General features: G+C 63.5%; 2 protein-coding genes across 5 annotated transcripts in view; one reads left to right on the top strand and one right to left on the bottom strand.

Moving 5' to 3' along the window:
- Window positions 1-658, bottom strand: part of MGRN1 (mahogunin ring finger 1) — a 54597-nt gene extending 53939 nt beyond the window's left edge. For all 4 annotated transcript variants that reach the window (XM_068420088.1, XM_068420085.1, XM_068420086.1 and 1 more), the window contains exon 1: window positions 499-658. In XM_068420088.1, coding sequence (XP_068276189.1) covers window positions 499-586 — 88 coding nt within the window. In that variant the 5' untranslated portion in view covers window positions 587-658. The remainder of the gene's footprint in view (window positions 1-498) is intronic.
- Window positions 659-5978: 5320 nt separating this feature from the next.
- Window positions 5979-13953, top strand: UBALD1 (UBA like domain containing 1). The gene is made up of 3 exons (XM_068420135.1): window positions 5979-6211; window positions 11879-11938; window positions 12834-13953. The coding sequence occupies exons 1-3, from the start codon at window positions 6104-6106 to the stop codon at window positions 13152-13154; spliced, it is 489 nt and encodes a 162-aa protein (XP_068276236.1). The 5' UTR covers window positions 5979-6103; the 3' UTR covers window positions 13155-13953.
- Window positions 13954-14494: the final 541 nt, after the last annotated feature.

Here is a 14494-nt window from a genome sequence, read left to right as displayed (position 1 = left end):
TGACGACTCGCTGCAGCCACGTCGGAGAGGGGCGAAGCAAAGCCTTACTCGCCTGCCATGACCCACCGGGACCGAAGGGCAGCCACGGAGCCGGGTGGCCGCGGACACTGACACAGGGACGGGCAGACGACTTCAGCGTTAGATGCAGGGCACACGGCCCTCCTCCACCCCCGCACTTCAGCCAAACAGGGCGCCGAGACAGCCTTATACCATCGGTCCGGCCCCAGAAGCCCCATCCATCGGCTCTGCCCACCAAGGAGGCCCCGCCGCCGGGCGGGCAGGCCCCACAGCGGAGCCAGAGCCAGCCCCGGGCCCCGCTCGGCCCCGGCCGGTGACGGGCACTCCCGCAGCCCCTTCCCCTGGGCACACCGCGACCAGCGCACCCCCACCCCGCTACACCTATCCCCCTCGGGGCAGCCTGGGGGGCACCGGGCCCGGCGAAGCCGCGTCCCCCTCCCCCGTGCCCGGCGCTGAGGGGAGCGGCCCCGCGGCCCTCACCGGACTTGGGCGGGTAGCGGTAGGCCGAGTTAGCCTGGATGTCGATGTCCTCCACGCCCGCGATGCGCCGGCTGAGCAGGGAGCCCATGGCGGCGGCGGCGGGCCGGGGGGGAACGCAGAGCAGCGCGGCGGCGGCGAGCGGCCCGCACCGGCACCCGCACCCACGGCGGCGGCGGCGGCGCGGGGCACGCCGGGAAAGCGAGTCCGCCCGCCCGGCACTACAGCTCCCGTCAGGCACCGCGGCGGCGCCCACCGACAGCGGCGGGTGCGCTCCGCCGGCAGAGGGCGCTGCCATGAGGGACGCGGGCGGGAGCGGAGGCAGCGGCGGGCAGGGGAGGCCCGGGGCGCCCGGGGGTGCCCGGACGGGCCGTATTGCTCTGCCCAGGGAATGATTAACCTGCTGGTAGCTGTTTTGCAGAGCAGCTTCGTGCAGCAACACCACAATCCTTCACCAGCTGGTGGGGAGCAGGACACGGCGCCGGCGGTGCATCCCCCCGGGCACGGCCGGCCCGTGCTGGGACAGGGGTGTGCAGGGAGGCCGTGGGCCAGCTGGGGTGGCCACACACCTCCTGGGGAGTGGCACGGGGAGTCGGTGTCTGGGCCAGTTCACAGAGGTGGTACCGCTCCTGGCTGAGGCCCAGTGCCAGCGGGAGAGGGAGCCGACCGGCCACCCCAGCTGCAGGCCCGTGTGGCGTGCAGACGGGGAAACCTCTCCCGGGTTCCTCCTCTCGCAGATAATCCGCTCACAAAAGCGAACGGAGGGGCCTGAGGTTCAGATGTGAGAGCGGGGAACCACTGCAGGCTGGCTTGCATGCGTGACGCAACAGCCAGGAGGATGGTGAAAGCCAGGAGGCACGAAAGAGCCTCCCCCAACATCCCTGTCTGCTCTGGCACCCAGGTCTTGCAAAGGTGCGGGGAAGAGCCCCCCAGGCTCGGCTTGTAAAGGGAGGCACCTTCCTGCGCACACGCTACAGCCAGGCCCACGCTGCAAAGGAACTGGGGACCCAAATTCTCAGCAGTGGAGTTGGGGATCCCCAGGAGACACGAAGGAGCGGAGGTGGCACACGCAATATCTCTTAAATTGGCCTCTGGAGCAGGAGACGAGCACGGGAAGAGGGCTGGGGTGCAGGGAGGCAGGACACGGCAGAGAGCCAAGCCTGCCGGCCCAGGAGGATTTTCCAATAGTGAGGGGGCGGTGGGTGGAATTTGCTGGCCGTAAACACAAACTAAAACACACCCAGCGGGAATAAGCAAACAAACCCGCGGGGAAATGTGCTTCCGGCTAGTTATTACCCTTGCAGTTGTGGCCACCCCGAGCACAGCCGCTCTGCGCCGGCAGGGCCGTACAAGGCACTGGCTGCCAGGGGAATGGGTGCTGGGGGTGAGGACAGAGCAGGGCCAGACCTTGCTCTGCTGCGTCCTGTGATGTGACAGGGCTGGGAAGGACAGGGAAAAGCCAGGGAACTAGCAACAGCCACGTCCTACCGGCAAACCACGAGAGCCGGGTACCCTGCACCTGGCACAGGGGAGACCTGGGCTCTGCCCGCTGCGTCCCCCAGGATCCTGCTGGCACCCGAAGCGATGGTGCCTCTTGCTCAACCAGCCTCTCCGCGCAAGAGTTTCTCGTGACAGAAATTGCAAAGAGAGGGAGGAATGGAGTCTGCTGACCTGCAAAGCAATGCCCAGCCCGTGTGTGCTGCCCCGGAGCGTGTCCCAGATGCTCCCTGCCTGCACAGGCAGCTCGGAGATGCTCCTCGGTGCTGGGAACAAGGGCCCCAGCAGTGCCCTGGCAGCAGTGGGCTGATGCGAACAGCTCGTGTGCTACCAGCAGCCCCAAACCCAGCAGGTGAACCCATAACCCGCCATGGCCTCACCCTGCACACCAGCAGCCGATTTGGATCTCAGCGGGAGCAGACCCGGCACAGCAAGGCTCAGCGGCTCCATCTCCCCATGCTGTACTGGCTACCAGCCGGTGGCCAGCTGGCCACGAGCACGGGAGCAAAGCAGAGCCGTGTTCACACCATGCAGCGGGGCGAGGAGGAGAATTTGCACAGGGACAGAAGACGAGGGTCCCCCTCCCTTCCCTCCCATGTCCTCAGCACCAAGAGCAGCACCTCAGCACCCCAGCCCAAGGAGGCGCCTGGACTCTGTCCTGTCTTGGCAGGCAACTGCCCCAAAGCTCTGCCCTGAGCTTTTTTGGGGACAGAAGCAGCCTCCTTCCCTCTGCAGCTGCTGGTGCAGCTCACTGGGAGCCCAGTGCCATACGGGTTAAATGGGGAAGCCAAGGGGAGAGTCCCGGCAAGCAGCAGGGTGCTGGCACTGTGAGCACCGGGGCCACAGGGCGGGAAGCGGCCACGGTGGGAGGCTTTTGTTCATGCAAAACCTCCACCAGCGGGAAGGTCCCTCCCGGGCCGCACAGCTCTCCAGAGCTCGGAGGAAGCGGTCAGGCCCCCGAGGGGGTTATTGTCATCTGGGAGGGCAGGGGCCTTTGCTGGAGAATATCTCCCTCAGGGCCCTGCTCGGTGAGACTATGTGACAGACAAGTACAATAGCAGCCCAGGCGTGCCAGGGACAGGGCTCAGCCCTTCCGCTCCAAACCCCAGGGCCCAGAGCGAGCGGAGCTGACGGGCAGCACCTCCAGCGGACATGGCGGCTCCTTTTCCCTCGCCCGGCCCCGGGGGACGCGGGCGCTGGCACACACAAAGGCAGGATATTGCACCACTCGCCTCCTCCGTCCCTCGCAGGAGCCACCGCCAGCAGCACGGGGGAAAGGAGAGCAGGCGACTCGGGGATGGAGCTGCTGCCAGCAGCGGGGCAGGGAGCCGGGCTGCCCTGCCAGCCCGCACATGGGGACCCAGCAGCACCACAGCCACGTCCAGTGGGCTGGAGGAGCAGCAGCCCCCCAGCCTGCGGCACCGTGGTGGCTGCAAGAAGCAGCAATGGCCCCAGAAACCCTGGTGGTGCCACCAGGCGCGGGTTTCACACCTTCACCCTTCACCTCCGGGCTCCTGAGCCCATGTTTCCTCCCCAGTGTGGTGCTGCCAGCTCTGGGCCCTGCACCATGCCAAGGATGGAAAGGGAGGAAAGCCACGAAGGAAGCCCTCCCTGACATCCGCCAAAGGGATGAAAACACTCCCACGAGGTACAAGGGAGCCTGGAACCCCAGGTGCCGTCATTGTGCAGAGTGAGAGCAGCAAAGCTAGGGAGGGCCAGGTGGAAACAGGCCAGGGCTCCTGCCCCAGGACCCTGAAGAGCCCCAGGGGTGGTGAGGAGGCCTCGGCTCCTGTGCTGCCTTCCAGCTCGGCCGTCTTTCCTGCTGGGCAAAATCCTTCCAGGAAAAGGTGAGCCTGGAGCCATTCTCCAGCACGACCTGGAGAGAAGCAGCAGGATAGAGGGATGCTTGGGCTGTGAGCCCACCTCCTGTGCCAGCTCTCAGGACTCCCTACGGCTCATTTGCACGCTCACCATCACCACAAGTCGTGTCACTACATCCCAGACCCAGCTGTCACCCACTACATCACTCCCTCCTGCAAAACATGGATGAAAAAGGAGTTCTGAAGCTGGACATGTTTCACAGACGTTTCTCCAGCTACCGCAACCTGCCCTTCAGGAGTCCGCTTGGACGTCTCTGCCAGGGAGGCAGCTACGAGCACGCCCGTGTAAACAAGGAAGTATGTTTGCCTGCAAACCTTCCACTCACCAGAGCAGCTCATCCAAAGTCCAGCTGCTCGGGGGAGTTTATTACCCAGTGAAGCAAGTTGCTTTGTCTCAGTCGTCCCCTCCCCGGTGCTGTCACTTGCTTTGTCAGGTACTTGTAAAACAACAAGGTTCAGGAGCTCTGGAGACGACACGCAGAGTTGTTCCTCACCAGAAGGAGTGGCGAGCCCATGAACTTTGCCTCCCTAAACACTGCCCTGCTCCAAAGGGCTTGCAACCCTCCCCGAAAGCCCTGCTGGGCCGGGGCCAACCCTTCCCCCTTCAAAAAATCAGACTGCAAGGCTTCTAAAAATGTCCGGTTCTGTCTGATTAAAATAATCCCTCAGGAGATTTGTTTTCCCAGCTATATTTACACCTTGCTGGCTACAGATCTCCTTTTGCCACTTCCCTCTTGGGGTTGTCTCGACTTTGTAAGAAAGACTGGTCACCCCTTGACACGTCCCAGTGCCACCATCATACAGCTGCGCTCTCACTCTGATTTGGGCAGTGACATAGGTACAAGGAGGAGGAATCCCCTTGGCCCCAGCATCCTCCAAGGCCTGGAGTACTTTGCATGGTTGCTAAAGGAGACATGGAAGATGGTTACCAGGTGGTCAGCTTTGGACAATATCAGGGCAATTTGTGTCCAAGCAGCAGAGGTTGCAAACCCCTCAGGTCAAACGCGTGACCCGACTGAGCTTCAGCCATTAACCCTCACGGCTCAGAAGTAGCTGTATGTGAAACGCCAGCCAGGGTCAGAGGTGTTAGTGAACAAACTGCTTGCGGTGAGGTGAAGTTCAAACACAAATTGCAGGAAAGAGCCCAGAATCGCTCAGGAAAGGTGGAGGAGGCCGGGGCCCTTCGCACGCCCTGCGGAGCCAGTGGTTCCCTTCGTCTCGCCTCGCTCTTCCCATGCTTTATTACCTCCCAGCCACTCCACCGCATGTCCGTGCCTGCTTATCGCTTCCTGGTACTTAGCAACACCATCGTCCCCCCCGGGGCGGCGCGGCACGGCCCCGCAGCGCCTGCCTGGCTGCGTGCTTTCACCTGCTATGGCATTGCCCCGCTCTCAAAGGATCCTTTCATGCCACCCAGAGCCCCCCGGCACCTTCCAGAACCTTCCCCTGCTGCCAGCTCTCCTTTTACACCTCGACAGCCATGTCGGCGGGGTGCGGGGACATGCTCCAGCCCAGGGAGTGACACGAGCAGGCCTGTGGGGGGGCACCCCGCCATCTTTTATTAGTGCTGCCGGGGAGGCCTGGGCCAGGCCGGGGGCCAAGGGGCTCACTTCAGGCAGTGAGAGCAGGGCCCCCACCAGACCGGGGCGGTGGGGGCACCTCGGGGCCTGCAGGGCCCCCCCCGCCCCGGTTAAACATTACCCGCGGGCCGAAGGGCAGCGCCGGCCCCGCCGTCGCCGTTACCCCCCCGCTCCCCGGCCGCTCCCCGCACGTCAACAGGAAACCGCACGCGGCCGACTGTAAACACCGCCCGCCCACGTGACCTGCCCCGCCCCAGCCCCGTCCCGCCCCCGCCGCCCTCTGATTGGAAACAGCGGCGTTGTTGACCATATACGGTCAGGTACTACCAAGCCTCTTGCGGCGGTTGGTCAGCCCGGCGCGTCACTCAACGCCCGGCGGCCGCTCCGCAAACAAAGCGGGGGCTGCTGGGAGGTGTAGTCCGGGCGGGGAGGAAGCGGCGCGGCCGTGGGGCGGGCGGGAACTACATGTCCCGGCAGCCCCCGCGCGGTTCCCGCCCCGCCCCGGGCGGCCGCCGGCGGGGCTCGCCGGGCGCCGTGAGTCAGTGCCCAGTAAACATTGGCGTGAGCCGCGCCGGCTCCGCCATGGTGGCGGCGCCGTGAGGGCGGGGGGTGGCGCGGCGGGCTGGGCGGCGGCGGCGGGGGGCCGGGGCCATGGACGAGCTCAAGCACCAGGTGATGATCAACCAGTTCGTGCTGGCGGCCGGTTGCGCCGCCGACCAGGCCAAGCAGCTGCTGCAGGCGGCGCATTGGCAGTTCGAGGTGAGGCCGCCGCCGCTCCGGTACCGACCCCCGGTACCGCCGAACGCTCCGGGGCGGGCCCCTGCGTGGGGCGTGGAGGGGGGGGGGCAGCCGGGTGGGTTTAGGCAGCGCGGTGGGCGTGGGCCGCGCTCTGCCCCGTGGCGTGGGCCGCGCTCACCCGGGGGGTTGCGGGACCCGGGCCCGCGGCCCGCCCCGGCCCCGCTCCGCACCGTGGGGGCACCGAGCCCTCTCACCGTGCCCCCCCCACCGCCACGCGTGGCCGTGGGCTGGAAACCCCCCGCCCCGCCTTCTCCACGTCCCGGCCTCGGAGAGTTTGAGTCCTCAGGCAGCCGTGGGAGGGGGGACCGTGTAGCTCAGAGCGTTTCTTACTCGAGATGCCTTTTCCTGAGGATGCTCCGTGATATCGACGGGTTAACGGCACGCGTGGGGCCGGTTTGTGGGTGGGGAACCCCCCCTGCAGCCTTTCTGGGTGCTCTGCTCCTCCAGAGACGCCCGGAGCAAAGCGGGGAGTGCGGCAGCTGTAGCAAGCAAAGCTCTTTCTAAAGAGCATTTTTCTTTTTTCTGCTGCAGCCCCAGCGGCTCTGGAGCTGGTGGGTTTGATGCTAATGGCACCTTGGTAATCGAAGTGTGTGTTTCGTGATGCAGGAGGAGGTCTGAGTCAGTCTGCAGAGCGGGAGGTTCCGTTTGTGTTCGTCCCCGTGGCTGGGGCACCCCTCGGTCGGCACCCGGTGCAGCCCGCGTGGGTGCGAGCGCTGCTGGCAGGGCCTCCGAGACGTTACCGGGGCGTGTTCGGTAACGTGACGGCCGTCGGATGGATCGGGCACGGAGGCAGTTGGTCGCCGTGCAGGCAGAGCATTGCCAGGAGCTAAATCGGAGGCCAGGAGGCATTCGGAGCCAAGCCGTGCGTGGCCAAGGAGCGAGGGGGTGGGTGTGCGGGGGTGTGTGGAAAGCTGAGCCAGTTGTTCCTCTCCACCGTGCCCGTTTAATGCCACGGTCTGCTGACCGGAGCACCGTTGGTGGATGTGTTGCGTGCGTAACGTGCTCGGGGTTTTGTTTACTAATACAGTTTGACAGTGGCCCTCTGGGACGGGCAGGATCCGCTTCCACCACCTCCGCGCGCGTCGCGGAAGAGCTGCGAATGGATGACAAAACTTTCAACTTTTCTTTCAAAAGGCGTTTTGCAGAACTTTGCCACCGTTTGGCGAGTTGCACAAGTACAAACAGCCGTCTCCTGCCGGCTTGGCTCTCACATGACTCAGAGGAAGCTCGGCTGTAAACAAACGCGCCGCGATGAGCAGTTACCATGTTCCCACTCACTTTTGGTGCAACGGTCAGATAATTCCCTTTGCAAAATGGCTGCTGGGCATGCCTTCTTCGGGGAGCTGCGCCGGGGAGGTGGCATCTCCTGGCTCCGGTGTGCTCTCACCTCTTCCCTGTGATATTCTGAGGCTTTTGTTATTCTAGTGCAGTACCCCTTTGCTGACTGGCCCGCCTCTGCAGCGAGTGTAAATCGGTGGAGTTCAGGCAAGTTCAGTTGTAATTTGCGCTGCCTTCACTCATAGTCTCCACGGATTTGAAGTGCTGCTCCAGGGGCGCGGTGTGAGTCGGAGCAGCCCGCTTGCACCCCGAGGACGTTGCTTCTGTCTCTTAAGACCACTGTGGGGAGAGGTGTTCCACACAGCAGAGCCGAGGTGAGGTAGATAGCCTGGTGACAAGACAGCAGGAGCTGTATTCTCCCAGTGTCGTGCCTCTGTCCTGGCCAGGGCGCTCCTGGCATCTGTCTGCCCTGCCCAGGACCTTTCCTACGTGGGCATGTGCCCCGCTCGCTGCGTGTAACAGCCAGACAGGGAGCAGGAGCCTGGGGTGGTGGATCACTGGCAGGAGGGGGAGAGGGAGAGGGAGGCTGCTGTGAAACGCGGACAGCTTTGGGCTGGTGGGGTGCTGATGTTTTGGGACCCCTTTCGTAGGCTGGGGCTGCTCTGGGGCTGTTGTGGCTGGTGGGGGCTGTAGAGAGGGTTTGCTGTGCTCAGTGTCCTGCTAACTCTGGCAGACCCGGAGTTTGGGGGGAAGGAGCGCGATCCAGGACAGCGAGCAGGGCAGGAAGTCAGGAAACCACTGGGGATACAGCTGCCTTCGATGCAGCATGAGCCCATCAGAGCCTGTACCGTGCTCAGGGGCTTGCGAAGGAGCTGTTTATGTTGCGTCCCCTCCATCCCCAGGGAGCGGGGCAGCTCGTGGGTAGCATGTGGATCGCCTCTCCCCCTCGCCGTGACTCCACTCCTGTTTCACAGGGACCCAGGGCAGGCTCTCTCACAGCACGCCCGGCGTCGTTTGCAGCTCTTGCAGTGCCATGAGCTCTGCTGTGCTTCCAGGGACAGCCGCGGTGGGTGCCAGCAGGAACGGCCGTGCCAGCCCAGCCCTCCAGCAGCTGGAGCAGTGCCATGGCCGATCGGAGGGGGAGGCTTACAGGCTGAAGAAAGCTACTTGGAGTGTCTCTGGGTGAGGGCTGGCACTCGGCCTCCAGGGCCGCAGGTGCTGGCTTTTTGGGAGAAGCTGAGGAAGGCAGCAGGTACCTCCACCATGGCTGGAACCTGCCGGGCTACCAGGGAGACATTTCAGAGTTTGCAGAGTCTCATGTCAGGCTGGGCTGAGCGGTGGATCAGGCTCCTTCCCAGGTAGAAGAGTATTAATTGGCTTTGTTATGCGCTGATTGCCCCTGGGGCTCCTTGGGAAGGATAGGAAGACATCAGCTTTTAAAAAACCACCCGTTCCTTCCTTTTGCCTGGTGCTGAGTGTCGTGGCTGTTCAGCGTAGTGAGGTTGTGTGTGGGGAACAAGAGGAGGAGCAGGTGTCTGGCTCTGCCCGCTGTGTCCGTGGTTGGATTTCCACTTCCTCTTGTGATCTGTTTCTGTTTTATCGAGCCCCTTTCCCTTTCCCTTGTGGCTCAAGGGCTGGGTGCCCCCAGGGCAGCTCTGGCACCGTGGGCTCCCTGCTGCCAGATCCCCTGAGCTGGCAGCGGCTCACACATGCAGCTGGGAGCGGGTGCAAGTGCAGCTTGGGCAGCAATGGGCAGGGGATCAAACAGCACCCGAGGTCCCGTCTGAGCGGCTGCAGAGGGCTGGGTGTCCCACTCCTCCAGGCTGAGCTTGTTCTGCTCAGCACCCAGGTCTCCACAGGCGCTTCTCAGCAGCCTGGTAGGATCGCTGCATGATCCGCCTCCTGCAAAACTCCTGTTTTTGCACCCTGGTCGGGGACACGGTGGCCTGACCACCAGCCAAGCATGGCCAGGCAGTGGGTGCGGGGCTGCCCTGCTCCCACACACACCCAGGGTGACACGGGCCATGGGGCCTTTGGCCCAGGGTCAGGGCTGAGCTGCGGCTGAGGCTCCTTCTCAAGCAGAGGAGCCTTAATTGGCTTTGCTCTTGCACCGGTTGCCCCTGGCACTTGTGACGCTGGCTGGAGACCAGGCAGCATCAGCAGCTCTGGTTACATGTGCGGCCCTGGCACCCCGTGCCACCGAGGAGGTGGGTGCACGGGCCTCTCGCCTGCCTGGGTTGGGGCTGCTGCAGGTCCTTGGGAGGCGGCAGCCATTCCCCGCGGCTGGAGGGACACAGTCAGCCGGCGCTGTGGGCAGAGGGGTTGCTTCTGCCGCGCTTGGAAATGGGCAGATGGAGGGGAGGAGGTGCAGCGGGGCCTGCGATGGTGGAGTGCTGCCTCCACCCAGGTCACGGCTCTTACCCCAGCGCCAGCAGGGATCGGCGGGCAGCTCAGGGGGACAGCGGGGACCTTCTGTGCCCTGTCTGCTGATGGCACAGTCCCAGACACGAGGCCACTTGGAGAACAGGAGCACAGAGCAGATTTAATCAGTTTATGGTATCTGGCTGTGCCCACACCTCTGCCTGTGCTCGTTCGCTGTTTCCCCCTTTCTTATCACAGCCCTTTCTGTCTGATAGCGCCTGTGGGTGTTGGCATCAGACCTTGCCCAGGACGAAGGGTAGCGCAGTGATGGGGGTGTCACTGCCTCAGAAGCGTCCGTGTCTCCATCGGCCGCTTCCTTGATTGGTAGATGTGTGCTGGCCCGTTCAGAGCTGATCTCTGGGGCCGCAGCCCCTATTCCTGCTTTATGGCCGTCACTGAAATCCGGCGGGTCCTGCCTGCGGGTGCCGTGGGCTCTCGGCTCACAGCCTGCCTGGGTGCAGGGTTCGGGTACTGTGTTATTAAACACAGACAGAGAAATGCAGCCATCACAGGGAAGAGCCTCACCAGCCCAGGGAGCTGCCAGACTTGACAGCAGCAATTGCTTCCCCCACCCAGGTCTGGATTATTGTTTGCAGATATCGCTCCTGGCTGCCACCTGGTCCCCGATGGGTTACCCCCCTTTAGCCAGGAAACCATAACCCCCCCTGCAAGCGGCTGGCACTACCTCTCCAGCTCCCCAGCAGCACGAGTGGAGCCCCTTTGCCTTCCCGGGGCCTGCCAGCATGGGGGTTTTGGGGCAGAATAGTTTGCATCACACCAGTAAACTGAGCTGAGTTGTTCCTCCCACCCTGGGGGTGACAGGAGCGTGTGCGGTGGTAGGACTGTGGCTGCTGCAGTCACGCAGGGTTTGGGACAACCTGCCTCTGCTTTTCCCAGGTTTTACTGCTTGTTTTCTTTTTTAGCAGCTTGGGTAGCCCCAATCGCTGGCTTGCAGGAAGGGAGCAAAGTCTCCGGTGGTGTAGCAGCACTCGTGCCTCGCACCCCAGCTTGGAGACCTGCAGGCCAGGCTGCCCCTGGGGAGGGGATGCAGTGGGGGTTGATGGCAGTGGGGAGGTTTCCTCCAACCACAACTGAATCCAAACCAATTCTCTAACATTTCTATCGAGTCTGATCTGCAGCTGAATCAAAACATTGTTTTCTAGCTCTAACTCAGCTAAAGCCTGGCACAGAACAGGAGGCAGCTTCACCTTCACCTGCATCAGCCCCGTCCCGTGCACCCCCAAAGCTCCCGCTGTCCCCGCTCCTCCCAGACCTGGGCTGGGTATCTGCCCTCCCAGGCTGTGCCCCCGGCGTTCCCTCCCTGTAACCCCCCCACGCCTGTAGCGTGTGACGTATTTACCAGATTATTACTGGTCTGAACTGGAAGCTAACCAAAATTATGTCAGTCATAACCGTACCCCGCCTGCGACGGAACTGGAAATGCTCTGGTGTGTGGGGTGGGCTACCTGTTGCAGCCCCAGCCCTGGGGGTCTCCAGGCGTGACTGGTGACTGTGATCTTGTCCTGTTAAGGACACACATCTGACCAGTTCCTGCTGGGTTTGGGTTTGGTTTCCCTCCTCTCCCTGCACGCAGCGGTTGTGGAGCATCGCCGTGAGTTGTGAAATGCCTGCCGGGGTCCGCTCCAGCAGTCAGCGAGGAGCACAGTGATCCCAAACACGAGTGATCCCTTCCTGCCTCGGTGCAGGCAGACGGCAGCCGTGGGTCCCTGCCTGGGGACGTGGGAGCAGCTGCGCACTGCGCTTTCCTGTGCTGTGGGAAAAAGGGAGCTGTGGGCACGGTCCAGCCCCCCGGGGCCTGTTTTGGATCATGTTTGGGGCCTTGCAAAGCCCTGCCATTGTCTGCAGGGATGAGGTGGGTGCCCAGTTTGCGTGCTACTGGTAACACCATCTTCCTTTTTTTTTCTGCAGACTGCTCTTAGTGCTTTTTTCCAAGAAACAAACATCCCCTACAGCCACCACCATCAGATGGTAAGTGCTTTCCCACCTCTCCAGTGCTCACCCGGGGCACAGCACCAGCTGGTGGGCGCTTTGGGCTGTTGCTGATGCCCAGCTCTCCGCTTCGCAGCTCCAGGAGTGCAGGCAGGGAGGTCTGGCCGGGCACTGCCAGAGCATCCTGCCAAGGAAGAGCGGCCAGGGGTGCATAGGCTGTCCTTCACAGTGGGACAGCGGGTCCGGGAGTGCCCTCGGAGCCCTGCAGAGGGGTTGGGGCTGCTCCTCAGAGAGGGCTGGTCTAACAGAGGATGACTTGGGCACGGCCAATGGTCCAGACCAGCCCCAACACAGCAGAGAGAGTCCTCGTGTGCTTGCTGGGGGGACTGGGCGTGCAAACCTTTGCCCTGCTGGTGCAGCGTGCTGGTCTGGGTGTGTGTGAGCACACAAGGGCGTGCACGCACGTGGGTGCTGCCTGACTCCGCTCTCTCCCAGCTGTCCCTTTAACTCTCATGCCCCACCAGCCCATAATCGGCCTGGGCAGATGTGTCTTAGGGATTTGCTGGCTGCCGTGGCCTCATTTCGCTCTGTGGGACAATTGGGGGTTGGGAGCATGCAGTAAGCGTGCAGGGCACGAGCACACCCGGTCTCCCATGGGGTGGGAGCTGAGCCTTGCGCCCACCGAGGCAGGAAGCTGCAGGACTGGGGTGGCATCAGTGGGTTGTGGAGCACAAGGAGTCCCCACCTTGGCTGGGCACAGGAGTGGGCGCAGTCTTCAGAGCCTTAAATAACTGCTGCCTGTGGGCAGTGCGAGTCTGGGGGCTCCCTGTGCTGCAGGAGTGGGGGCAGAGGGGTCTTGTGCTGGGCTGTGGTGGGAGGTGAAGGTGGAGGTTCCCCCCCCCACCATGCCTGACCCCGTGTCTCCTTCCTGCAGATGTGCACTCCTGCCAACACGCCGGCCACGCCGCCCAACTTCCCCGACGCCCTCACCATGTTCTCCCGCCTCAAGGCCTCCGAGAGCTTCAACAGCAGCAGCCCCGTGGCCTCCATGGCGACTTCCCCGCCACCCCCGGCCCCGCCGCTGCCCCAGCACGGGGCTTTCAACCCCGCCTGGCCCACGGCTTCGCCCCCCGGCCAGCAGCAGAGCATGTGGACTCCGGCCGCCGCGGCGCAGCCTGCCGGCTGGCCAGCCGCCGTCTCCCAGCAAGCCACGGCAGAACAGAAGGCCAACGTGACCATGGAGGCAGAGAGATGAGGCCGCGGCGGAGAGCGAACGCAGCGGGGACCCCTGCGTATAAATATATATTTCCCCCCCCCACCCTCCCCGAAGAGGAGAGGAACTCTGCTGCCAGGGTGTCTGGCAGCTGCTGAGACACACGAGCAAATAGCTGCCTTGCATGGGTTTGGTTTGAAGTAGTTTTTACTTGTCCTCGAGCTGAACGGAGCTCCCCAGAGACAGCGGGAGGCTGCGTGGGACACGGGACCGGTGCTGGCCTCTGCCTGGGACCCCGCCAGGCTCTCGGGGCGGGAGCACCCCCCCCTCTCTTGGGACACCAGCGTTTGCATGCGAGTGACGTTTACGGAGGAGGTCCCTTCTTCGCGGTCCCCTGGGCCACCCCACCAGGCAGAGTGGGTTGTACCCGAGTGTTTCCCCCCATCCCTCAGCCCCACTCAACCGGGTTGGGGGCAGACACCCCACGCAGCTTGTTTTTTTTGTAAGGGGGGGGGAGAGCAAGGGCTGCTCCTGCTCGGCCGCAGCCTCCACCCCGCATGCGCCGTGCTCGCTGGTGAGCAGGGCTGGGGGACGCCGGCTCCTGGGGAGGCACCTGGCCCCTCGCCCACCCTGGCGAGGGGGAGCAGGGGGTGGCCCGGCTGGGCCAGCACACCCTCTCCTCACCCTCCTGGGATGGGGTTTGCCCCGGTGCTGTTTGCATGACACAGTGTAACCCTAGAGACTGGGATTGTTTTTAACCCCTCTGTTCTTTTCTCCCAGCGGCTGGAAGTCTCTCCGGACACGCCGCAGCTGCTTGCAATACACGCTCTTCTGCTTTGAACCCCGTGTCTTTGCTTCGTTTGCAGCAGCGGCGGGACGTGGGGAAGGCGGGCCTGGGCCCGGGGTGTTTCAGGATCCCCTCTCCGAGTGGCTCTGTGCGTGCCGTGCCTCCGAGCTGGGGCTGGCCGCGTCTCCACTGCATGTGTGCTGCTCCAAACACCCCGTCCCAGCTGTGCGGTGACTGCCAGCTGCCTTTGGCCAGGTGCATGCCAGGGCTCAGCCCCAGCAGAAGCCACTCTGGCTCTGCCCGCTGCCCCACGACATCAGCTGCGGGTGTGAGACCCCACCAGGAGCAGGGGCAGGCTGATGGCAGGGCTACAGTGAGCCCTCGGGCTCCCCGTGTGATACCCACAGGCCCTGAGTGTCTGGCTGTGACCTGGCTTCATCCCCACTTCACCGGATTACAGGGGCCATGTCCCTTGGAGGTCGCCATCCCTGCAGAGCACTCTCCCCGTGAGGCCATGCCCCGGCATCCCTGTGCTCACCAGTCAATAATTAATTTCAATCTCTTATTTGTGTTGGTAAAATAAACATTGTAGGAG

Source organism: Nyctibius grandis, chromosome 30 (assembly GCF_013368605.1).
Source record: "Nyctibius grandis isolate bNycGra1 chromosome 30, bNycGra1.pri, whole genome shotgun sequence".
NCBI lineage: Eukaryota > Metazoa > Chordata > Aves > Nyctibiiformes > Nyctibiidae > Nyctibius > Nyctibius grandis.
Note: the sequence above shows the minus strand (reverse complement) of the source record. Positions and strands in the feature narration are given on the sequence as shown.